General features: G+C 46.3%; 1 protein-coding gene across 1 annotated transcript in view; it reads right to left on the reverse strand.

Annotated features, from left to right (window-relative positions):
* LOC142214634 (NACHT, LRR and PYD domains-containing protein 3-like) overlaps positions 1–18336 on the reverse strand; it is a 42670-nt gene extending 24334 nt beyond the window's left edge. The window contains exons 1-4 of the mRNA XM_075283571.1: positions 18300–18336; positions 17301–17464; positions 13528–13699; positions 5516–5581 (exon numbers count right to left, since the gene is read on the reverse strand). Of these exons, the coding sequence (XP_075139672.1) occupies positions 5516–5581; positions 13528–13699; positions 17301–17464; positions 18300–18336 (439 nt within the window). The remainder of the gene's footprint in view (positions 1–5515; positions 5582–13527; positions 13700–17300; positions 17465–18299) is intronic.
* Between the last annotated feature and the right edge of the window lie 7792 nt (positions 18337–26128).

The following is a 26128-nucleotide window of genomic DNA, read 5'->3' on the forward strand; positions in this document are numbered from 1 at the left end:
GATTGAGAGCATGCCAGGGAGAATTGCAGAGGTCCTGAAGAAGAAGGGTCAACACTGCAAATATTGCAACGCTGCATTAACTCATTCTAACTGTCAATATAAGCTTTTGTTACTCATAATATGATTGCAATTCTATTTCTGTATGTGATAAAAACATCTGACAAACACACAGAAAAACCAGAGGGAGCAGATCATGTGACAAGAGAAGATTTGTGTCATTCTCAAAACTTTTGGCCATGACTGTACACACATCTGCATATTATTTGATATGGTCCAGGCACTGCAGATAATCTGACATGGGCAAGCATCTTTAATCCAAATTGTCAGTTTCTCAATTTTAAACATGCCGGAAAAAAGAAAAACTAATTTGTCGCAAACAACGAGAGTTATGAAGGTAGCCAAAAGTCACAGAGTTCTCCTCCAGTGCAGCTGAGGGTGATCATCTACTCCAACAACATACTCATTAAATGGCATTGCAGCGAGCTGCTGAGGTGCCGGAACAATTACAGGCACGGTGCGAGGAAAAAGTTCAGTGCCAGGGCAACTTGAGAGCTGACGAAACGCCGGAGCAGGCGGATCATCAACGCCCACAACACACTGATTATATAGCGTCCCAGCGAGTTGCTGAGATACCGCAACAATCACGCCAAAAATACGGCAAACCGAGGGCATTGTTAGCACATAGATAGTTTGTAACCTCGATTAATAGGTTACTTTTTATCTCAGTAAATGACATGGCTTCACGACTGTTTATGGATTTATGTTCAAACTAGCTTCTGCCCGCGACTTCGTCCGCGGGTTGTTGGCATGGTATGATCCACCTAAATTTAGCCAATTGCTGCTGTTGATGGTTTGCGTGCTCCAGTGTTTTGGCAGCTCCTGCTGCTGAACTTGTTTCTTGCACTGTGCCTGTGATTATTCCAGCATCTCAGAAGCTCGCTGGGATGCCATATAATGAGCGTATTGTTGGTGTTGATGATCCACCAGCTCCAGCATTTCGATAGCTGTCCTGCTGCTGAAGAATGGGGTATATAAGAAAGGTGACTGCACAAATTCCCTGTACAGGGATAAGGGTATATCCATCCTCACCCAAAGACCTGTATATATGGCAAGTTGGTATCTCTAAGGGAACCTGCCCAATTCACCCCACTCCTGGTTTTTATACTCTATTGATGACTTATTGATGAGAAAAAAATGAAATAACAATTCTTCGTTCAGCCCATTAGGTTTAAGTGGGTTAAGGCTGTAGAATTTTTTTCTTAAAATTCCCTCCCCTAATGGGGGGTTTAACCACTTCCAATACCAAAAACTTGATACTGGCAGGCTCCCCTGAGTGGCAGTTGTTCACGTGATTAGCTACAGATGTATCTGTGCCCCTGTTTATGTCACCTGTATGTCCCAGCGTTCTGCGTCTTAATTCTCTGCTGGTTTTGCCCACATACTGGATAGAGCAGATGCAGGTCAGTAGATACACTACTCCTTTAGTTCTACAGTATGCTAAACATTGGGCAGGGAACGTTCCGATATTCTTTACAGGATCGATAATTGGCATGCTCGGCAGCCACCACTTCGTATCGTGCCGGTGGTGCCCGTTGCTCCCAGCCATGTAGTGTCTAGTTGGGGGAGTAATGGCTTTGGACTAGTTGATCCCTCAAATTTTGTCCTCTCCTAAATGTGATCTTTGGAGCAGAACCAACCAAACCTCCCACATCTGGATCTAACCCTAGGATGTTTCAATGTTTCTCCAATACGGTCCTAATCTGGGTGCTGGCACAATCATATGTTCCGATAATGTGATTGAACATGGATTCATCATCACGATTACGTGGAACAAGGAGGGGCGATCTATCTTGTATGCGGGCATGATAATAGGCCCGCCTCAGAGTGTCATCCGGTAACCCCTCGAGGCAAACCTTTCTCTCAGATCGTCTGCAGCCAACTTAAATTTTCCTATCTCAGCAGTTTCGTCTTGCCCTGAGATATTGCCCCTTCGGGATGCCCCTTCGTAGTGGCAGGGGATGCCAGCTTGACCATCGCAAAAGGCTATTCATGGCCGTTTTTTTTGCGCTAAATTTTTGTTGATAACCGACCATCCAGGAGTTTCGTTATTAAAGGATCCAGTGAGGTGTTACTAATCTCGTAGGTAAAAAAGAAACCAAAATCGTTCCTATTCAATATTTGAACCAGTTCCGAAAAACGTTAAGCCGTATCCTGCCATAAGATGAAAGTGTCGTCTATGTACCGTAACCAGACCGTTGCTGCGCCCAACCATGGCTCCAGTTCTGAGAACACCACGGACCTCTCCCACCAGCCCAGGTAGAGATTGGCTTAAGATGGCGCATAGGGGCTGCCCATAGCCACTCCCCTGAGCTGGTGGAAGTATTTACAGTTAAAGATGAAAAAAATATGCTCTAAGATGAAGCTGAGGAGGGCCATGGTGAATTCACTGTGACTGGAGTACTGGGTGCCCCGCATGCCAAGGAACTCCCCAACAGCCTCGCATCCCCTATTGTGAGGGATGCTGCTGTAGAGGGCCTCAACTTTGAGGCTAGCCAACAGAGTACCCAGCTCACATATAATGCCCTCCAGCTTCTAGAACACATCCGTGGTGTCCCGGACATATGATGGTAATCCGGCCACAAATGGGCATAGGATCCAGTCACAGTACACGCTGGCATTCTGAGTAAGGCTGTTAATGCCAGATACTATCGGGCAAGCCTTAAGTGGCTGTGTACCTTTGTGCACTTTAGGTATCGAATAAAAAGTGGCAACCTGTGGGTGGGCAAAAGAAATTCAAACTCAGCTTGAGAGATAAGATCCTCATCCCGGTGGAGATCCAAGGAACATGTATTGAGATAGTCAGGACCTATAAGTACCTGGGTGTGCTCCTCAATAATAAACTAGACTGGGCTGATCACCTGGAGGCGCTGCACAGAAAGGGCCACAGCAGACTCTACCTGCTCAGGAGACTGAGGGCCTTCAGAGTCCAGGGGACACTTCTTAGGGCCTTCTTCAACTCTGTGGTTGCTTCAGCCATCTTTTTCGGTGTGGCCTGCTGGGGGAGCAGTATATCAACCAGGGACAGAAATAGACTTGACAGACTGATCAGGAGGGCCAGCTCTGTCCCGGGGAGCCCCTTGGACCCAGTACAGGTGGGTGAAAGAAGGATACTGTCTGTGGTGACCTCCATGCGGGAGAACAAATCCCACCCCATGTATGGGACCTTGATGGGACTTGGCAGCACTGTAAGTGGCCGTCTGCTTCACCCCAAGTGTGAGAAGGAGCTATCGCAAGTCCTTCCTTCCAACCGTGACCAGGCGGTATAATCTACATCAGACCAATCGAAGACACTCCGCGCAGAGAACTAATGATTATGACCATGAAGACTCCCTTCTTTCTCTTCCGTTCCTTAGTTGCTATGGACTCCTAGTATATCTTCTCTTCTCAGCATATGTGTGTCTACGTCTGTAATATATTACTGTGTATCATCCTGTACCTGTATTACTATGCTGCTGTAACATACTGAAATTTCCCCACTGTGGGACTATTAAAGGATTATCTTTTCTTATCTCTTATCTTATCCCAAGCCTTAAGTAGTAATGTTTTAAGTTCTCTAGTGAATGCCTTTGTAGGGTTTTCTTGAAATATTCTATAGTCTGAAGTGTCACTAAGGATGTCCTCACATAATTCAACATATTCGCTGCTATTCAAAATCACTGTTTCTGCCCTTGACGGCCAGTTTTATTGTAATGTTTGGATTGTGCATCAAAGAGTTTAGGGCTGCTCTCTGAGAGTGAATGAGGTTGGAGTGATATTGTGGAATAATGTCTTTTATACCATTAGTTACTAGGGTCAGGGATATATCTAAGGGTCCCCCTTCATTAATAGGTGGCATCTTGATAGCTGGCATTTTAAGATCTGTAAGACCCATTCATTTTCCTGTAACAATGATGTGAGCGCCTGATGTAGTGGAATATCTTCTATGGCAATGCCCAACTCTTGTGTCTCTCTCAACTGTTGTTGAATATAGTATTTCTTCCATTTTAATTTACGGATAAAAAGATGAATATTTTTCACCCAGCCAAACGAACCAAAGTGGGTAGTTGGAACAGAGGATAAACAGTGATGGAGTAAGGTCAATTCATCCTCAGATAGGCTAATATTCTAAATGTGAAAGTTTGGATGTTTGTTCCTCAATCACGAAAAAACGCTTAACAGATTTGAATGAAATTTGGCACACAGAGTGTAACCTCGATTAAAATATAATCTACTTTTTATCCTGGTAAATGACATGGCTTCGCGACGGTTATGAATTTATGTTCATATACTATATTACACTGCTCTTATCTCAGCTTCTGAGAAAGCCAGGGCTGTCATCTCTCTGTGTAAACACACAATAACCCTCAGTGTACATGCCTTTGCATATTATCTGATCTGCTTCAGGCACTGCAGACAATCTGACATGGGCAAACACCTTTAATCCAAATTGGCAGTTTGTCAATTTTAAACATGTCGGGGAAAAAGAAAATCTAATTTGTCGCAAACAACGACAGCTATGAAGGAAGCCAGAAGTCACAGTGTTCTCCACAAGCGGACCTGACGGGGATCATCGACGCCAACAACACATGCATTATATGGTGTTGCAGCAAGCTGCTGAGTTGCCAGAACAATTACAGGCACGGTGCGAAGAACAACTTCAGTGCCAGGCCAGCTTGAAAGTTGCTGAAACGCTGGAGCATGCTGATCATCAACACCAACAACACGCTCATTATATGGTGTCGCAGCGAGCTGCTGAGATGCTGCAACAATCATGGGCACAGAGTGAGGAACAAGTTCAGCAGCAGGCCAGCTTGAGAGTTGCCAAAATGCCGGAGCATGCAGATCATCAATGCCAACAACACACTCATTATACAGCTTCCGAGCGAGCTGCTCAGATGCTGGTGCAATCACGGGCACAGCACGAGGAACAAGTTCAGCAGCAGGACAGCTTAAGAGCTGCCAAAACGCCAGAGCAGGCAAACCATCGAAGGCAGCAATTTGTTGAATATAGGTGGATCATCAACGCCAACAACCTGCAGATGAAGTTGCGGGCAGAGGCTAGTGATCTGATAAATTAATGACTTGCGACGGGTCATATTTCAAATAATTTAGGGTTCCCTCCTGTCTCAGAGTAGATAATCCGAAATCGGAGGACCTCAAGCTAACCCCCACACACACACACACCACCTCTGGAATTTCCACTAGATGAAGCTCCCCTGTTTTTACTAGCTCTATTCCTGGACGGCATTTGGGAGGTGCCCGGATTGACTTAGGTTGTACAGGAATAACTAAGACCCTTCTTAGTAAATGTCTCATCTATTGGGGAGTGAATAAAAATTGACCCAGGAAATGCCAGTCTTAATACATTCTCCTCCATTATTGCTTTCTATTGGTTTTCTGATGGTAAGTGCCCTCAGTTTGCTCTACTATTGTAATAAATATGTAATACCAATAACATAAATATAGTATAATATACCTGTCAGATTCGGTGGAAGGTAGTGTCCTTCTGTATCCAGAATAATTTTATCCACCAAAGATATACCTAAATAGAAAGAAATTTGGTAAGTTATTGTGTTATACAGTATGCATACATTCTCAGCAATCTTAACATCTTTCACATGCCACACTAAAAAAAAGTGCACAAGGGTGCGGTCCATCGTAAGCCCTCTCTGAAAAAAGAAGGGCCCCGGGGCAACACGGTGGCTCAGTGGTTAGCACTGCAATCTTGCAGCACTGGAGTCCTGGATTCGAATCCCACCAGGAACAACATCTACAAGGAGTACTTATGTTCTCCCCTTATTTGCGTGGATTTCCTCCCACTCTACAAAAACATATTCATAGGGGGAGAAAATATAGATTGTGATCCCTGTATGAGGCTCACAATCTACATTTAAAAGAAAAAAACACCCAAAACCCTCAAAGCCCTAGAAGGGTCAAGAACAATGGACTCACCATGCTGAAGCAAGGGAGACCCATCTTGCTCCTGACCTCCACATGGGCTCTCACCCAAGTGTACTACCAGGAACCTTCAACAAGGTGCACCCACCTCCACAAAAGCAGAGATGGGGTTGGTTAGCAGGGTAGGAGGGTCCCAAAAGGGAAACCGCATCTTTCAATCCTGTGACAAAAACGTGACAAACAAACGGTAAACATAGAAAAAAATATGACCCGGTCATCCCATTGGAGCTATAAAAATTACCCCTTGTAAGGTGAATAGCCAAGTAAAAAGGGATGAGTGAGCTGTGAAAGAGAAGTGCAGTGCTATGTGCCAGACTTGGTGGGATCCCACCCCCAGTCAGTTAAGTCACCCCAGGAGTCATCACCCCCTTGGGCACTTCAGCACCTCCGGCTTTCAAGCTCACAAACATCTTGGTGTTGATTCGGAGGTGCTGGCATGCCACCGTGTGGATCTCTGCCCTCCATCACTGGCGTTCTTTACCCTCCCTACATTGCGTAGACCACTCCCAATGGCGGAAGTTATTAATAACCAATGATAAAAACAGATATTATACTTCATCTGTCATGCATCAGTTCGAAACAAGGTACTATTTGGTTACGTGAGAGGCCATAGAGATGGGGTAGTGGTTGTAGTATGTTTTCTCACGGCTTGTAGAGTCTTACAGGCCATACATGCTCTGATGGGAATTGTGGGAAATAATGTGCAAATAAGGTTTCCTTGATTGGTGAAGAAAAACTGGTTCTCTAGCGTAACCCATCTACAGCTGTTTTGAGGGGTATTAGTGCAAAACAGAGTACTGGTTGGCTACGTGAGATACCATAGATGTGGGTCACCTAAATACTCCAGAGGAAGGACCACATGACCTCGTAGAAAGTCTTCACAGCTGGAATGGCCGTCCTTCCCCATCTAACAGTTTCTATATACATGTTGTTCACAGTTGATCTTCTGGACATAAACCCACATTGGTTGCTTAACCACTTCAGTACCAAGCCAATTTCTCTGGTCCAGGACCAGACACATTTTCAGGGATTTTGTATGTGCGGTTTTGAGGCTATAACATTTTTATAATTTTCACTATTCGGGGGAGTTCACACGGAGTATTGTGCCGCGTGATGTGGCACATATTCGCCGTGTGAGATTTTGCAGGCCGTATACTCTCCCATTGCCGCGTTGGTTTGCGGCCGTGATTTTGTTACACGTGTATTGCAGAGCACAGGGTTACAGCTTCCATTCCTGGCAGGATCAACCAGGTAGGTGCACGGGGCAGCATGGGGCAGACCCGGGGTCACTGATCAGACCCCGGGCTGCCCAACACCGGCACCCCTCATTACATTACATGTTTGACCGCCGGCATCTCAGGGGTTAACACCCACGATGGGACCTGGTTGAGACCAGTGTACTCTAAATCCCACAATCCTATTTTGACGATTCATATTTAGTACACACTAGCAATACCCGCGACTTCGTCCGTGGCCCCGTTCTCCCTGTGCGCAAGAAACCCCCCAACCTCCCCCCCCCCCGGACCTCCAGCAGCACCACCAAACTCAATCCCCCATTCCAAAATCCCCTCCCCCCCCCCGGACTTCCAGCAGCACCACCACCACCAAAATTGACTCCATACTCCATCCCCTCCCCCCCGGACCTCTACCACCGTACCCCGGCCTCCACCACCCAGCAGGGGACTCCCTCCCGCGCACCTAGTGTCCCGACTGTGCTGCGCAGCCTGCGGTGATGCATGCCGCTCCACGGGTAGATGGCAGTTTAGTGTATTTCGCTCCTGGTTCCTCCTCCTCTTTACAACCCCTGGGGCCCCGGCGGACTCACCCATCCACGCCGCGTGCTGGGCTTCATCGATGCCGGCACGTTTGGGACTTCGCATAAGCACTGACATGTTCTTGCTTTAGCTCGGCATCTGGCTTGAGCTGCTATAGCTCCGCCCCTGTATCGCCCGCCCCAATAAGAGAACAGCAGGAAGGCTGTGTGGCCAGCTTGAGTCTGCATAGCTCCATTGCTTGCTCCAATCAGATCAGCACTCTGACGTCATCCCAGGTCCTTCAGCCTCCGCCGACCGTGATTTCGGTGCTCACGGTTGGGCAAACCGGCAACCTACGGGGATGGTAACGTGCCTATGTTTCCTTCCGGGCACCATTCTAGGTATGTGTCAAATCTGACTGTAATCCGTTCGGCCGTATCACCGTGATTGAGGAACAAACATCCAAACTCACAAACATCCAAACACACAATCTTTCACATTTATAATATTAGTAGGATACCTTACCTATCTCAATTGTGTTTTGTGGAAAAATCTTTTTCTTCTTGTATACTACAAAAGAAAACCTGTCCTCACATTCCCTAATAGCTCAGGGTGTTAATAGGAGATTCCCAAGTGAAAGGTGGCACTGGTTTAAATCTAGGATCAGCTCTGAAGAAGATTTCCCAAGAAAAGAGAAACAGCAGCACCCAGCTCAAAGATAGCGACCTCTTAGTCAAGAAAATTGCCAAATTACTATCCGTCCATCCATTCAAAACCCAATAGGAGAAACACAGCAGTGGTGGTGGCTCATAAACTTCATAATTGTGAGAGTACAGATGTCCACGTGAGCACCATTTGACGTGCGTTACACAAGTCTGGTGTACAAGGGTAAAAGGGCCAACGAATAGAGACACTGAAGGAAGTGTCAATTTTGGTGGCAAAGCAGAAGATGTTACCATGTCCCATGTGATGAAAACGCTCCAAATTTCATACATGTTGGTTGGATATTATACAGATAGTGACATTGAATTTGATTGTGGAATATCTATATTTTGTATTGGAAAATTTACTTATTTACTTGCAGTGCATTAATTGCCTTTGCAAGGGCACACATAACCAAAACAAAACTCTTCTCGGCTGAGAACTAAACTAAACACAAACAAACTTTTCCCTGACTATACAGGAGACTGGCTACCAGACTCCCACCTTGGCAACAACGGATGGCACAGTACCTGCTTTGTATGTTCAGTCTGAACAGGTCAGCTCTGTCAGTGTGGTGCCACACTTCCCAGTCTTCACACACAGACTATTATCAGGCCTTGGTTACCCAGCTGACCTCCCTGGTGTGAGTCTTTACCAAACACCCTTTAGATGCCTGGCTGGAATGTACCTGTCTTCCCAGACCACACCCTTCACTCTCTCACAGCGGATAAACCTCCTAACAGAGTCACTAAAAGGAAAAAAGAATTTCAAAAGAAATTTGGAATCCTTGGATAACTTTTTGGAAAGAGTGATTATATCATAACTTTTGTACACATGCATGTTTGTTAATTTTTCTCTTTTGCCACTTGACATGTTTCTGAATCTAAAGAAGCAGGAAGGCAAAGGAGATTTCTTTTTTATGTCTATAATGGTTGTATTTATTTTTAAAATTCCTGTAAAAAAAATTTTTTAAAACCCTCTATGATTCTACGAGTGGGGCCTGAGAATTCACTTGCTATATGGCTGCTTTTCTGCACCCGTATTACAGATGGAAGACCCAAACCTTGATCATCAGAGGCAGAGTTGGATCATCACAGGTTTCTTTGATGCTCTAACTCAATTTTTGGTGAAGATTACTGGATAGTGATGGGGGAACCTCATAAGATTCATTTTGCAAATATTTGTGAAGCTTGACTGGAAAATTAGTTTAGACCAAACTTGTTCGTCAGGTCATGTTGTAAGTCAGAGAGTGACCAATCAATCCCATGGGAAAAAGATATTCCTGACTGACAGCTATGTAGAGTAGGATTCCTGGGAGGGAGGGGTGGCTAAACACAAGCCTTAAGAGGCTATGATAACCGTACAACTGAAGTCAGCTAACAAGGCTGGATGACGGCCATATTGCTCCTCCAAGCTTCCTGGAGACAAAGAGCTTTAATTATATGAGTATTTCATCTTTTCCTATTTTATTTGTTAGTCTGTTTGAGTGTGTGACATTTGTTCTATTCTCTTTATATATAGCACTGAACCCTTTGGGTATTAAATCATTCAATGGTACTTTGTGTTGTTCTATCAACCCATTACCCATTTTGAAGTGTGTTTGCATTTGTTTGCTGGGAGCAGTAGTGTGTGTCTTGGTTTCCTACTGGTTTTTCATCCTGCATACAATAGGTGGTGGCAGTGTGTACCTGAACAGTGTTGGGGTGTGATTTATGCTCAGTTTGTAGTCTGAGTGAAAGGTAAGTGCAATTTTGAGTGAATGGAGGGAGTTGACGCCACATCACACGCTGGAACAGCTCGTTCGTGACATTGAACCATGCGATATAAAACTGTATTTTATATATCTTATAAAAATGAATTTTTGTCTGTTCTCTATGCGCGACCAAACAACTGGACCGATCATCACCAAATTTGGTACAGAGATACTTCAGGTATCTTGAAAGGTATAACATGAGACTCGAACTCGCTCGGACGTACCGTTGCTGAGCTACAGCACTCAAAACACAATGCCCCCCCCCCCTTATCCAATACAAACCTGCAAGTCTTTCACTCATATTCCAACTGTAATACACACGGTCACTCCACATGTATAATACAACACTGAGATACACACATCAGAGGATTAGATACACAGATCAGCACACAGTATCACATGTCAGAGGATTAGATACATGCGTCTGCACACACTTCCACACACCGGAGGATTAGATACGCGCCTCTTCACACAATACCACACAGAGAGGGTTAGATACGTGCATCTGCACACAGTGCCATACGCTGGAGGATTAGATATGTGCATCTGCACACAGTACCACACATTAGAGTTTTACTCCAGGTTTCCATAGCAACCCAGTCATTTTTCTTCACTGCTGTGTGTCAGCTTTAAAGAAGCAGGGCGCTGTGGATGACACTGTTACACAAGCTCACATACACACAGCTTTACTCCAGGTATCCATAACATCTGATCACAGGTTTTTTACTGATATCCAAAATGAGATACACATAATCACATGGCGCTCATGGACACACACAAATGACATACAAAATACACCAGTGCAAAGTTGGCAATTCTTATGGGGCCACTACACAAACAAAAAATGTAATATACCCGTGTGTATATAGATATATATACACACATATATATATATATTCACATTTAAATAAGCAAAAAATTAAGAAGGGGGCAGTCACCAAAACAAAAGCTGTGTCTTTATTCCAAAATTTCCAAATAAAAACAATAGGCTGCAGCATGGGAGATAGGAGTATGCAGACAAGGGACAAGCAATAACTTTCATGCCCATTGACACTTTCTCAAGTCTCGTACATGTACCGTACCTTACAGAAGGCACCAAATATGAGAGACCTGAAGCAGTTTGTAAATGAAGAAGGCTCAAAAATTCCAGGTAAGCTTCTTGATGGTTATAGGAAACCATTGATTTCAGTTATTTTTTTTCCAAAAGGTCGGCAACCAAATATTGAGTTGAGGGTAATTATGACAGTTTTTAGAGGTTTATGTGGCATTATATCATTTTTAGCTGTGATTATATTCTATACCAATCCCTCTCTGTACTTTATTACTTTATTAAAAACTTCCCAAGGGTTGTGGAAGGAGACTTATTCTGCTGATTTTTTGAAGCTGGACTTGGAGGTTCTGAGCTGGTTCCAACCAAGAGTCATGTGATAGGTACCAGCAGTGGTGTAACTAGGAATGGCGGGGCCCCATGGCGACCTCGACCAACCCCCTCCTACTCATTCCTGTGTGCTCTATTATCCCCCATAGTGGCCCCTACACACAGTATTATCCCTTATAGTGGCCCCTGCACACAGTATTATCCCCCATAATGGCCCCTGCACACAGTATTATCCCCCATAGTGGCCCCTGCACACAGTATTATCCCCCATAGTGGCTCCTGCACACAGTATTATCCCCCATAGTGGCTCCTGCACACAGTATTATCCCCCATAGTGGCCCCTGCACACAGTATTATCCCCCATAGTGGCTCCTGCACACAGTATTATCCCCCATAGTGGCCCCTACACACAGTATTATCCCCCATAGTGGCCCCTGCACACAGTATTATCCCCAATAGTGTCCCCTGCACACAGTATTATCCCCAATAGTGGCCCCTGCACACAGTATTATGTCCCTTAGTGGCTCCTGCACACAGTATTATCCCCCATAGTGGCCCCTGCACACAGTATTATCCCCAATAGTGTCCCCTGCACACAGTATTATCCCCAATAGTGGCCCCTGCACACAGTATTATCCCCAATAGTGTCCCCTGCACACAGTATTATCCCCCATAATGGCCCCTGCACACAGTATTATCCCCCATAGTGGCCCCTGCACACAGTATTATCCCCCATAGTGGCTCCTGCACACAGTATTATCCCCCATAGTGGCCCCTACACACAGTATTATCCCCCATAGTGGCCCCTGCACACAGTATTATCCCCCATAGTGGCCCCTGCACACAGTATTATCCCCAATAGTGTCCCCTGCACACAGTATTATCCCCAATAGTGGCCCCTGCACACAGTATTATGTCCCTTAGTGGCTCCTGCACACAGTATTATCCCCCATAGTGGCTCCTGCACACAGTATTATCCCCCATAGTGGCCCCTGCACACAGTATTATCCCCCATAGTGGCTCCTGCACACAGTATTATCCCCCATAGTGGCCCCTGCACACAGTATTATCCCCCATAGTGGCCCCTGCACACAGTATTATCCCCCATAGTGGCCCCTGCACACAGTATTATCCCCAATAGTGTCCCCTGCACACAGTATTATGCCCCACTGTGGACACTCATAAACAATTATTATACTCTGGGGTCTTTTCAGACCCCAGAGTATAATAATCGGAGACCCGGGGGAATAAAAACATAAAAAACTACTGTTTCTTACCTGTCCCCCGGCTCCTACGCTGTCGGCCTCTGCTGCCATCCTTCTTCAATGACGTCAGCCGTCACGTGACCCGGGATGCAGGCCGGGTTCATGTGATGTCAGAGACGTCAGACAACTAGGAAGGAGGCCTGGCAGGATCATGGAGAGGTAAGTAACAGTGTTTTTTATGTTTCTTACCTCTCCCGGTCCACCAATCATTATACTCGGGGGTCCGAAAAGACCCCTGAGTATAATGATAGCAGCGGTAGCAGCTGTCACCGGGCCCCCAATGTCCCGAGCCCTGTGGCAGCTGCCTCTGCTGCTATGGTGGTAGTTACACCACTGGGTACCAGACCCTTTTCCTGGGTCACTTCACCTCCTCTCTCATTTTCAAAACTAGTTACCTGTGCTATGGTGTGCTAGAGCGTGGAAAGAGGAAGTTGAGTGACTCATGGAGGGTGGCTGGTTCTGATCACGTGACTCAGGGGTCGGGACCATCTTCAGAAAGTCCAGGTCCAGGTTCAAACAGTCACTAGAAGAAGTAAGTTAATTTACACATTTTGGACAACCCCTTTAAGCAACAGATTCTGTACTGTGAATAGAGTCACTGAAGTGCGTTCCTGTTGCGTCTCCTACAACATTACACAACCAATGAGTTACAGGGAAAAAAGTCATATAGAACATTACCTTCCGCATAGAGTTCACCCAATACAGCTTGTAAAGTAGTAGAGGAACGTTCCCGTTGTAGGACATATAGACTAACCCACAGCGCTATCACACCACGTCTTCCGAGGCCATGAATATCACGTAGCAGATTTTGGGCCAAACTTTTCCTGTCTTCTAGTAGACATTTGTATTTCTACGACGCAAAAGTGAGACATTTGAATGCAAGTCTAACAATGCTAAACAACAATTACAATTCCAGGCTGATGTCCCTGGTCAACCCCCTGACTATCTGCAGGTCAAAGAGACAAATACTGCAGCCATTCTCACTAACTATAGGGGTCGCAGTTGTGACTACATCCATAAGCCAGGGGGGCCGACGGGTAACCCTCACCACTCTAAGTCCCATGCACATAGACATCCAATGCTCCCCTGAGGGGGTTTCCAAATGTCCACTCTGTTCTGATGAACATAGAGCAGGTCCTATACTGCTCCATGTTATTGATCCAGAACAGTTCAGAAGCTCCCATAGAGGTGAGTACATCATAGAGTGCAAGTGTCATCCGAGTGCATTCTGTTGCAAACTCAGCCCCACATTGGATTGTATAAGTAGCCAACCATGTCTAGACAAACCTGGACAGTCCAACCCCAGGCTACTTCTGAAGAGCACTACGGGTGACCAGAACTGTTTAAAGCTCACCTAAATTTTCTGCCAGCATTTGTCCCGTTTAGACTAAAGCCCCATGCAGCAACCCCGCGGAGGAGAACGGAGAGTGTGGAATGAGAAGACACGGGCTGTGCCACCTACTAGGCCTGGAACGGTGCTCACACACTCCAATTCCTCCACAAGGCTGTGCAGACAAGGGGATCCTGCAGATCTACCTGTTAGATGTGGTAGAGGCCTTGTTTTCTCCTCCAGGGACCTCTCAATACTGAGCTGGTGTGGATTCTGTTCAGGAGATGCCCTGATGGTGATACAGGCAATGACTCAGGAGTCCCAGGTTGCAGGGTGAACCAAATAATTTTTATTGAACAACGCCAAACAGATGTTCCAGCAGCTTTGCAAGATGTATACAGCTTAGGGCTCGTTCACATCTGCGCCCGGTGTCCGTTCATGCAGGTTTCTGTTTCCTGCACAAAACTGAGCAGGAGTCGGAAACCTTCAGGACTCTTTCTCACCCATTCATTTGAATGGGTTTGAAAGATGTCCGGCCGTGAGCGCCGGTGAGTGTTTTATGCTCTCCGCTGCGAAACCGTTTTTTTTAAAATCGGACACAGAGTCGGACATGCAGGACTCTGTGTCCGGATTTAAAAAAACGGTTTCACAGCGGAGAGCAAAAAAATGCTCACCGGCCGGACCCGGTCTGACAGGTTTCTGTCTTCTTGCATGCAGAAGACGGAAAGCTCAGAACGGACTCTGGTCGCTAGTGTGAACCTAGCGTCACAGTTCAATATGAAATGCCCATGACTTAAGAGTTTAGTCACAGCATTATAGACACCGTAGTACTTAAAGGGGTATTCCCACGTCGCATACTCACCAGTCTTCACTGCTGTAAAATCTTCTTTCTTCCTGGTTTCTTGCATCATTTGGTGGGCGGGGTTTCACAAGTAACAGGCTGAAGGGCCTGTGATGTCATCAAAGGTCCTTAAACACTATATGCACAATATTGGACTATGAAGTACAGGCAGGAGCAACTCCATTCTGTTACATACAGAGACTGCCTGTCTCTGCCATAATGAACACAATTGAATTAGCTAACCTGATAACTGGGAGAACAGAAGAAATGAAAGCAGCTCCTCTCCCCTCTCTGCTAACAGGAAGCTAGGTCACGTGGTGCAGACACAGGAATAGCTAGATACACAGGCTCGCTCCCTGCACTTAGCCACTCCTCCCTCCCCCTTGAGAGCAGCAGATACATCACTTGACTCAGGAGCAGCTAGGTCAGGGCTGTGGCCACAAAGAATTGAATAAAGTAAGATAGTGGACAAACAAAGCTGATTTGCTGAAGCAATGTATTTAGGAAAAGTCTTACATCCACATTAACCAGCAGTATAGATAGGATCCTTGTGATGGGACAACCCCTTTAATGTACTTTTCTCCTCCTCTCATACCGCTCCCTAAATTAGTTAGGGGATAAAGCGGGGCTAAGAATCCTGATAGGCAAAACGGGTTCCTGAAAGGTAGGCCCATATCCAATACTCCTGTCGGGTACCTCTGTAACTCCTAATGCTACGGACACATCCAGATATCCTCTGGAATCCCCAAAGTTCTCTCACTAACTCCAGGGCAGCCTCCGGATGTACCTTGGAATAAAGTGGCTTCACTCCTAGAGCCTGGGATGATGCTGAACTCTGCTCTCTGCAACCAGACACTGGGTTTGATCTGAACTAGACTGGACTGGACTGGACTAGCTGGAAACAGCTACTGGAGACTATAAACCCGTTCCTAGAACCCCACCCAGTGGCCTGTGATTGGTCATGAGGTTATACAGCATTATATGACAGTGCATCTATGCAGTAATATGGCAGACATAATGCATTTACAATAGACATATAAAAGACAAGACAAACAGGACAAACAGGTATATGAAACAAACACAACACACTTAGCAGCATTGCTCGGGGACACTGCACCCATATTGTGGCATTCAGCAGAATAAACCGCAGCAGAAATGCAAAGTGCAGCCTTGCAGTGCTGGAGGCCTGGATTTGCATCATGGCAAGGACAGCATCTGCAAGGACTTTGTATGCTCTCCCCATGTTTGGTGGTTTTCCTCCGGGTACCCCGGTTTCCTCCCACACTCCAGAGACATACTGATAGGGAATGTAAATTACGAGCCCTATATGGGACAGTGACTGACAATGTCTGTAATCGCCGCAGAATATGATGGTGCTATGCAAGTAAGCATAAAAAATGGGTTTTTTTCAAGGGTTTTTAATTGCCTTTTTGATGTGTTTTCCATATAGATTTAATAAGGGAAGAAAAGCGCTAGCGTCTCCACAGCATTTCCTAGTGAATGGGCTGAGTTGCGATATGAAGCTGTACAAATGCTGATATGATCTGCTGTACAAATGTAAGGCACTGTGCTTGGTAAGTATTGAAAAGACTGCAGTGCTCATGGTGGGAATGAGCTAAAAAAAACAATAATAAAAAGTCAGAGGTGTAATCCTAAATCTCCTTGGCCATAATGGGATATATGTGACAGAGCCCTTCAACTACCATAGACAGGTTTAATTTTGGTGTCTTGTTATGTGACAGAGAGGACTTTGGACCCCTCATACTCCAGGCTCTACTTCTGCACCTCCATTAAACTCTGCAGTCCTTAGGAGAAATTGTCATGGTGGTGTGGGCAATAATGAGAAGAAAGGGAAGGCTTTCAAGAGGGTGTAGCTCCTAGTCAGCGCCGCACCTCCCATGAGGCGACCTGAAGCGACCGCTTCAGGCGGCGCTATGCCAGGGCCCCGGGGAGGACGGCATTTTTGCTTACCTAAGCCAGTCCAGGACAAGCTGTCCTGGACTGGCTTAGTGTCACCGAGCGGTGGATTGGGGAGCACTGCTCCAGCGGCCTCCCCTCACACTCAGGCAGAGAGCAGGTCCTCTCCGTGCCTGCTCTCTGCTGCTAACGTCACTCCGCCATGCCCCCTTCCCTCACCCCGCCCCCTCCTCCCAGGGGGGGCGGCTTTCTGTGGTCCACCTCGGTCGGCAAAAAAGGCAGGTTCACCCCTGCTCCTAGTCAGGGTCTGTTCAACCCAATCTATCCCCTTACAAGAAAGGTTGTCACGCTATGTTTTCTCACCTCAACATCAGGGATATTTCGGGACTTGAGTTCATGTAGAAGTGAGTGAGGACTCGTGTTCTCCACAATGTAGAGTAGATCATCTTCAAAATATTCATATGTGAGTCTCAGGGCATGATCTTTATATTCAGAAAGTTTCTTGTAAAATTCCTGGGTCTCATCTGCTGAAGAAATAAAAACACAACTCATCGACTCATGTTATCACAGTGATGGCGGCCATCCATACAACCATTCATGGCACAATGACACTTCAGGGGCCGATAAGTCAGTCAATAGAAGGCAATGGCTTCCTTTCCTTGACCTTTAGCATTGTAATCATCAGGGCAGTCCAGGGCCAACAGAACACTACATAGGGTACCATGGTCAGGGTCCCACAAAGTGCAGATGGAAGATGGGAGAAGATTAAGGGATTTCAAGGGTCCCTCTGAAAGGATCTCATATGCCTGACCATTTCATATGGACAGCCTTGGCCCTATATGAGACATCACATGATCCTCAGACACCCTGGCAAACAATACATTTTGTAGAGGGAGGCCGCAGCCAGCATATAGGACGGGACAGGTTCTTTAGTAATAGAGAGAGGGTCTTTGCAGCTGCTCTCCACTCTGGCTCATAAGGGTGAGGGTCCCTAATGGAAGATTCTATTCCATTGCCTAGTGGGGTCTTCTAAACCAGACAACTTATTTTAAGGCTGAGCTGTTAGTGGGGTAAAGAGGATATTTTAGTAGTGGTAACGGTTGCAATTCAAAGATGAGACCCCTACCATCATTAGGTTCCTGGTGCATTCTTGGGTCCACAATCACGTCTCTGCAAGATAAGACTTTTGTTTTGATTTACAGACTGAAAATCCAGGTTGCCATAAAGATGTCCATATACCTTAGAGCAAACGTATGATCAACAGCTGTTTCTCCTGACCCCTCTATACACGTGTTCGGGGGCTTGGCTGAGATGGGAATGACTCTTTACACTGTGTATTAATATAAAAATATCTAAATTTACCTACAACCTTGGACAAGTTGGTATACAAAGCTGGCATACTAGTCAACCAATAGAGTCACTTTCCTAGCCAAGGCACTTTTTGGGGTGTAACTACCACGATAAATGCTGTAATGGCTGCTATAGGGTCCACAACTCTAATCCTGCTCTGATCTCTGCATCCTATTGAATACAATAGAATTTTGGGATTAATTCTGATTCTGCCATATGAACGGTCCCTTAGGCCTCGTTCACATCTGTATCGGTAATCCATTAGGTGGAGTCCATATGGTAAGCAATGTGCAGTGAAAGCACACAGACCCCATAGACTATAATGGGGTCCAAGCGCTTTCCACAAGATCTCCGCACGAGTCATGCGGACAAAAAAGTAGATTGTGAAGTGATTTTCTGTCCACATATTCCATGCGGAGATTGCACGGAAAGCATATGGACCCCATAATAGTCTATGGGGTCTGTGCAGGGGTGAACCTACCTTTTTTGCTGCCCGAGGCGGATGACAGAAAGCTGCCCCCCCCTCCCCGGGAGGAGGGGGCGGAGCGGAGGGGGCGGGGCGGCGTTAGCAGGCAGGGAGAGGACCTGCTCTCTGCCTGAGCGTGAGGGGAGGCCACTGGAGCAGCGCTGCGTCCACAGGGTCTCCCCAATCCACTGCTCGCTTCCCGTGCCGGGCTGCCGAGACGGTGACGCTAAGCCAGTCCAGGACAGCTTGTCCTGGACTGGCTTAGGTAAGCAAAAATGCCGCCCCTCCCCCCCCAAGGCCCTGGCATAGCGCCGCCTGAAGCGGTCGCTTCAGGTCGCCTCATTGGAGGTGTGGTGTTGGTTCTGTGTGCTTTCACTGCACACTGCTTGCTGATGTGTTCGGTAGTCCTTTCTGGGGGGTCCCCATGCAGACTCCCCCAAACGGATTACCGACACAGCTGTCACGAGACTTGAGACATACACATCTAATCCAACACAACCACACACAGCTTCCCAGTGAATGAGCGCGCTACAGTTTCACATACCCTGCAGCCATGTTAGGCCTTGTTCATGATGCAATTTTCACATACTGTTTGTGAAAAACAGATCCAATTAGTTTTTTTTTTTATTACAGTTTACAATGTCTCTGGGTCTGTGATAAACGGACAGGCATCATCTATTTGTGATTCGTGATATTCAGGATTTCATAGGCCAGAATTGGTCCATGGAGAAGGAATGGAGCCCATTAAAGTCACTGGGTGCCCATGCGGCCTTTGACTTACAGGGGACCACCTCCTCCTCTTTTGCATTAGTCAATCGGCTCGCTCCACTGATGTCAGAGCAATTGTAGTTTTTTTCTCCTTTGTAACCCTTTCATTACCAAGCAATCATTTCTGTTACTATAACCCCTTCCCCCCTCCACAGCCATTTCTTCAATTTTTGTTCTTACTCCCCTCTGTCTATAGGCCATAACCTTTTTATTGCCTTGTTCACAGAGCCATATAAGGGGCTTCATTTTTGTGGGACAATTTGCACTTCATGATGGTACCATGTATTATGCCGTATCATGTGCTGAGACGCTAGAAAAAAATTCAGAATGGGGTAGAAAGAGAGAAAAACTGCGTTTGTTCAACTTCCTTCAGGGCTTGGTTTTTAGGGTGTTCACTGTGCAACTAAAATGACCTGTCCCCTGTATTCTATGGGTTGGTACGATTCCGGTGCTACCAATTTCATATACATTTTTTTCAATATTTTGCCCTTTAAAAACACGGACACAGGGCTACATATTCATGAGGGTCAGAGGGGCTCATCATTACTACAGTAATAGACCTTACTCTATACTGTACAATGACAAGCCTAGAACCTTCAATAAGCTCCCATCTGTCATAGTAACGGATTGCTGCCCAGGATTTTGTCCCAGGACTGACGATCCACCTCAAAATGGGAGCAACCATGCGCTGCCGGGATGATGGTGCCTTGGTCATGTTTGGAGTTTAGGAAGGTGCGGGGGGATATCGTCACTCCATAGGGAGAGATCACCATATAGGTGTGTGGAGTCTTATTAAGCCATTAGCACTCCACTGTGCAAGGGATCATGGGAAGAATATGCAAATCTGTCTTCCATGATGTAATAAGGATGTCAGTGCCTCAGTATGTGCACACCAATAGAGGGCGTTAGCTGAGGATGTGCAAGTCTGTCTTCCATGATGTAATTAGGAAGACAGAACCTCAGCCATGCACCCCTATAGGGGGCGCTCCCTTTAACATCATGCCTGACTTTCCAGAGGCCTTGTGTTCGCAACGATGCTGGGATTTTACCAGGTTCAGTATCTCAACCGAGGACAGCCGTTTCGATGTGTTTGCATCTCTGCAGCCCGGTGTAGAGAGTACTGACCTGGTAGAGGTGAGAGGCTATAGACAGGGTCGGGGGGATATCGTGACTCCATAGGGAGAGATCACCATTTAGGTGTGTGGAGTCTTATTAAGCCATTAGCTCTCCACTGTGCAAGGGATGATGGGAAGGTGGTGAAAGGTTCCTCATCCTGAATGCAGACAAATAAATATGTCTTTTCTCTTCCACCTACTCTATAGAGATTTTTTCCCCACGAACATAAACATATTTAAATTTGAAAACAATTTGTAAAATTTTTGCAAATATAATTTAAAAAATTTGGCAAATTTTAAACATTTCCTTAGGTAGGGTTCACACTATATTAATATATAGTTCTGTCCATGAGAGGCAGATGGAAAGGAGTAACACATGACTGCAGGAACAGATAGAGACGCATAGACCCGCGCAGGAGCTGTATACAGATTCAATAAAGATTTAGAAAAGCGGAAATTTTACAAAAATAAAAAGTTATATACACAACCTTGAATAAAAAGCATGGCACTTACTTCTCAAAATGCTGCAAGAATATTAGTCCTGTGTATCCCGAGGTCCTTCGCTGAAGTGACACCGGTGTAACGTGTTTTGTCTGTAGTGTAAAGGTAAGGGGCCATGTGTTTGGAGTGTTTCACAGCAGTAATAAATATACACGCCCTGCGGTAATAAACTCTAAGAATATAAACATAAGAATATGACAAAGGTCAATCATAGTGAGCGACTCCAAAAAATTTAGTTCCTCTTTTTTTTTTTTAAAGGATTGAAAATAAAATAAAAAATATATAAATTTGGTATCTCCTGAATTGTACGAACCCATAGAATACAGCTAAGCAGTGGCGTAACAATCATGGCCACAGGGAGTGCAACCAGCCCCAGAGGGGTACGGGGACCGCGGTCAACTGGAGATGGCCCCAGACCAGAATGATAGCGGTCAGGGGAAGCCAGGTTTTCTGACTGCTATATATATATGTTGTTAATGGAAAGCACTAGCCATGCCCCTTTCCAATAAATACAGGTAGTCCTCGACTTACGACGTTGATCTGTTCTTACTTGGGAGCTGACTTTTTTTCATAGGAATGAATTGACCAGCGTTGATTGGCCAGTGTACAGCATTTGGCCAATCAACGCTGGTTCTGCCGGAGGCTTGTCTGTGAGGAGGCGGAGTCTAAGATCAGACCACAGCAGTCTCCATTGTGGTCCGATATTAGACTTTGCCTCCTGGCCAGCGTTGATTGGCCGAATGCTGTACACTGGCCAATCAACGCTAGCCAATGCATTCCTATGAGAAAAAGTAAGCTCCCGCATAAACGCAAGCTGCCAGCTCTCCCTGTACAGTACGTGATTTAGTGTGCAGCGGCTCGAAACCGAGGAAGACTGTACTGTACTGTATATGGTACAGTATTCTTCTGTTCCGAGCCGCTGCACACTAAATCACGTTGATCCATTCCTACGCGACGTCTTATGGTATGTTTCCGACTTACGTCGAAATTCGGTTTACGACGACGCGTAGGAATGGATCAACGTGATTTAGTGTGCAGCGGCTCGGAACCGAGGTAGACTATACCATATACAGTACAGTACAGTCTTCCTCGGTTTCGAGCCGCTTCACACTAAATCACATACTGCACAGGGAGAGCTGGTAGCTTGCGCTTCTGACGGAGATGACTTTTTCTCATAGGAATGCATTGGCCAGCTTTGATTGGCCAGTGTACAGCATTCAGCCAATCAACGCTGGCCAGGAGGCGGAGCCTAATATCGGACCACAATGGAGACTGCTGTGGTCCGATCTTAGACTCCGCCTCCTCACAGACGAGCCTCCGGCAGAACCAGTGTTGATTGGCCAAATGCTGTACACTGACCAATCAGCGCTGGTCAATTCATTCCTATGAGAAAAAGTCAGCTCCCAAGTAACAGCAAGCTGCCAGCTCTCCTCACTAGCAAAGACAAGCCTGCTGCAGAACCAGTGTTGATTTGCCGCAGGCTCGTCCTTGCTAGTTGGGAGTGCTGGCAGCTTGCTGTTACAAGGGACCTACTCGCTCATCTCTAGTCATAACCATGAAACGTCGTAACCCGAGGACTACCTGTATCAGCCCAGGGGAGGTGACTGGGCTCAGCATTCTCTCCAGGGCTCTTCTGGCTTGTCAATGACGTCATGTACCCCATACATCAATAGTCCCCAGCAATCACATGGGGTGTGCTGATGTAATGATGTTATTGTGACCCATGTTACCACTGAGGCTCAATCACAGACCCCAGCAGTGACATTTGGGGCACGTAAACTCAGTTTCAATCAGAAAAGGACCAAGGAAGATGCTGAAGACAGCTAGAAAGAGCAAGGATGCCCTTAGAGGTGAAACAAGGTGAGTATAAGTGTTTGTTGTTTTTAATCACTTCCCCTGGGCCTCTACTTATTATAGAGGTGACCCCAGAGTATAATAATAACACCAGCTCTGGGAGGAGGGGGACTCTTGGAAGCACATTGTACTGTGTGGGGACCACTGTGGAGAATCTGACACTGTGTGAGGGCCACTATGGAGCATATGATACTGTGTGAGGCCACTGTGGAAGATATGATACCATGTGGGGGTCACTGTGGAGCATATTATACTGTTCCAGTATTGTTTACATGCCGGGTGCTGCGCTGCTCACCGTATTCTTGATAACTGCAGTTGTGGGTTCTAAAGCTGTATCCCTTTCAAGTACCTGAGATATTACTGCAGCCCCCATAACCATCACTATCAAGAATCCCCTCTAGGAAAGGAGTAGAGGAGCCCAGAGAACATAGTAAACACTTACACTTACCTCTCTGGGATCCGATGTTACTCCTAGCAGGCTTTGGGCCTATATGGTAATGTCCCAGACGTCACATGGTCTGGGATATTACCATATAGGCCCAAAGCCTGTGCTAGCAGTACTATATAGGCCCGAAGCCTTTGCTAGTAGTAATAGCCTGTTACTGCTAGCACAGGCTTTGGGCCCAAAGCCTGCTAGGATTAACATCAGATCCTGGAGAGGTGAGTAACAGTGTTTATTATGTTCCCTCATCTCCCCTGGGGCTCCAATTATTATACTCGGGGGTCTGAAAAGACCCCTGAGTATAATAATAGTTCATAGGTGGGCAATTGTGGGGCATAATAGAGCTTGAAGGGTCCACTGTGGCCCCTGTAACCTCTATTATGCCCCACAGTGGCCCCCCCTGCACCCTCTATTATGCCCCACAGTCCATTGTGCCACAATATAGGCTGCAGGGGCCGCTGTGGGAGATATATACACACATATATATATATATACAGTATATATGGGTTGGGTGCGTGGAGAAGTGAGGAGTCAAAGATGTTTGTTTTTTTTTAATGTAGATTGTGAGCCCCACATAGAGCTCACAATGTACATTTTTCCCTATCAGTATGTCTTTTTTTTTTTTTTGGAATATGGGATGGAAATCCATGCAAACACGGGGAGAACATACAAACTCCTTGCAGATGGTTTTTTGCCCATGGCGGGATTTGAACTCCAGCGCTGCAAGGCTGCAGTGCTAACCACTGAGCCACCGTGTGGCCCCGAAAGATGTTTGTTTTTCAAACTTTACAGAGTCAAGTCACAGCTGGAAGAAGTGGTCATGGCGGTCCAAAGGGAAGAGACTGTCTCCTGTGAGTATTACTTCGCAAAACATTACTGCATTGTATTTATTGGAATGTTACTGCTAGCATCCCCAACCCCCCTGCTGTCTGAGGCGGATGATCAAAAGATGAACAACAGCCCCCCGTATTGAGCGGAAGAAGATGTGAAGAAGACCTGTTCAAGAAGATGGAGTCGTCGCTGGAGAGTTCTCTCGCAGCATTGGGGACACCCCCAGTGCTGTTTGAGCGCTGGGGTCCACCCCCAGTGCTGCAAGAGAACTAATTTGCATACCAATGAAAACCGGATTATATACCGAATGGTGGCGCGGAGAAGACATCTAAAGTAAGGAGATGAATAGCCTTTATTAACAACAACAACAAAATTTTACCTTGTTACAGACAAGTATATAATGCTTTATTTTTTTGGCTCTTCTTACATTGGAAGAGTCACTGACTTTCTACATGGTCTTCTGCTCTGGAGATCGCAGGTACACCTCATTGTCCTGTTCTAAGTTCAGTTTTGGACTGGGGTTCCTTGGGCCCAACAAATGATTCTGGTTGTCCACTGTCTCAAACAATCCCTAGGAAGTAGACCATAATACTCTTCATATTTTGATGTCTTCTGCTGGGCCATTATTGTGTTAGAGCCTTGGTTGACAGGAGAATCCTCTAGTACTCTGGTGGGTCAGTCCATCACTGTCTAGGTCCATTACAAAGGGTTTCAGTTACTGGAGATATCATTGACAAAGGACATTCCTAGTCTAACTTAGATCACCTCCTTTATTATAACATAAGATGTCTCCTCACATTCTTTGGTGTCTTCTACATCTCCCTGCCGCCCATCCTCCTCCAGCGCTTGTTGTGTGCCTCTGTTGTTCCTCCTGGCAATTGGGCAAGTTACAGGGATCCTCCGTCCCACTCTGTGCTGACTGTCTTCTCAATTTTGTATCTTCTTCTGCTTGAGCTGGACTTGCCGTGGTGGGTTTCTGTGGTCCTCCACTCACATATACAAATATACACAGTGGTCTCCATTTGTTGCTTCCTGTCTATACTGCTGGAATTGTTAAAATTTGCCCTCGTGGCCTGGGCCTCCTAAATCCGCCACCATACCTACCTCCACAACCCATAAAAAGGGCGGTGGCAGGCTCTCTCAGATGAGTCGCCCGCAGTAGACCCCCGCCTCTGAGCGCCTGCAGGGGTTCGCCAGATCTGTCACCCCTCCTGCCCCTGTCTCACCTGCTGCCTCTCATCCTGGCCCATCCATGGCAGACGCTGAACCTACTCTGAAACAAGTTACCGCCCAACTGCTGGAAGCGATCCAGGCTGGAACTTCCTCCTTAACTGGCAAACTCAAGGAGGTTAAGATTGACCTAGGCTTACTTCGTCAGGACTTTCAAACTTTGCGGGGCAGAGTGGGCGCATTTCACAAGTGGAGGACTCCGTTCAACCCCTTCCTGCTGAAATCCGAGAGTTGGAGCGGGCGGCGAGCCTCTGGACACAAAGAGCTGATGACTTGGAGAACAGATTACGCCGCAACAATCTACGGATTATAGGTCTCCCGGAGCGGGTTGAGGGTGCCGACCCTCGCTCCTTTGTTGAACAGTGGCTTTGTGACACCCTCCCAGGGGCGCACTTCTCCTCGATATTTGCAGTTGAACGGTCTCACAGGGTCCCCGCGAAACCCCCCCCAAGAGGCTCCTACATGTCCTTTTGCTGTCCCGTCTGATTAACAGTACAAAATTGATTTTGTAACCTCACTGAGCTTTGAACTTCATAGCCAGGTGTATCCAATCATTTAAGTATTTAAGGTGGCCAATTGCAAGTTGTTCTCCTATTTGAATCTCCTCTGAAGAGTGGCATCATGGGCTACTCAA

Source organism: Leptodactylus fuscus, chromosome 7, assembly GCF_031893055.1.
Source record: "Leptodactylus fuscus isolate aLepFus1 chromosome 7, aLepFus1.hap2, whole genome shotgun sequence".
Classification (NCBI taxonomy): domain Eukaryota; kingdom Metazoa; phylum Chordata; class Amphibia; order Anura; family Leptodactylidae; genus Leptodactylus; species Leptodactylus fuscus.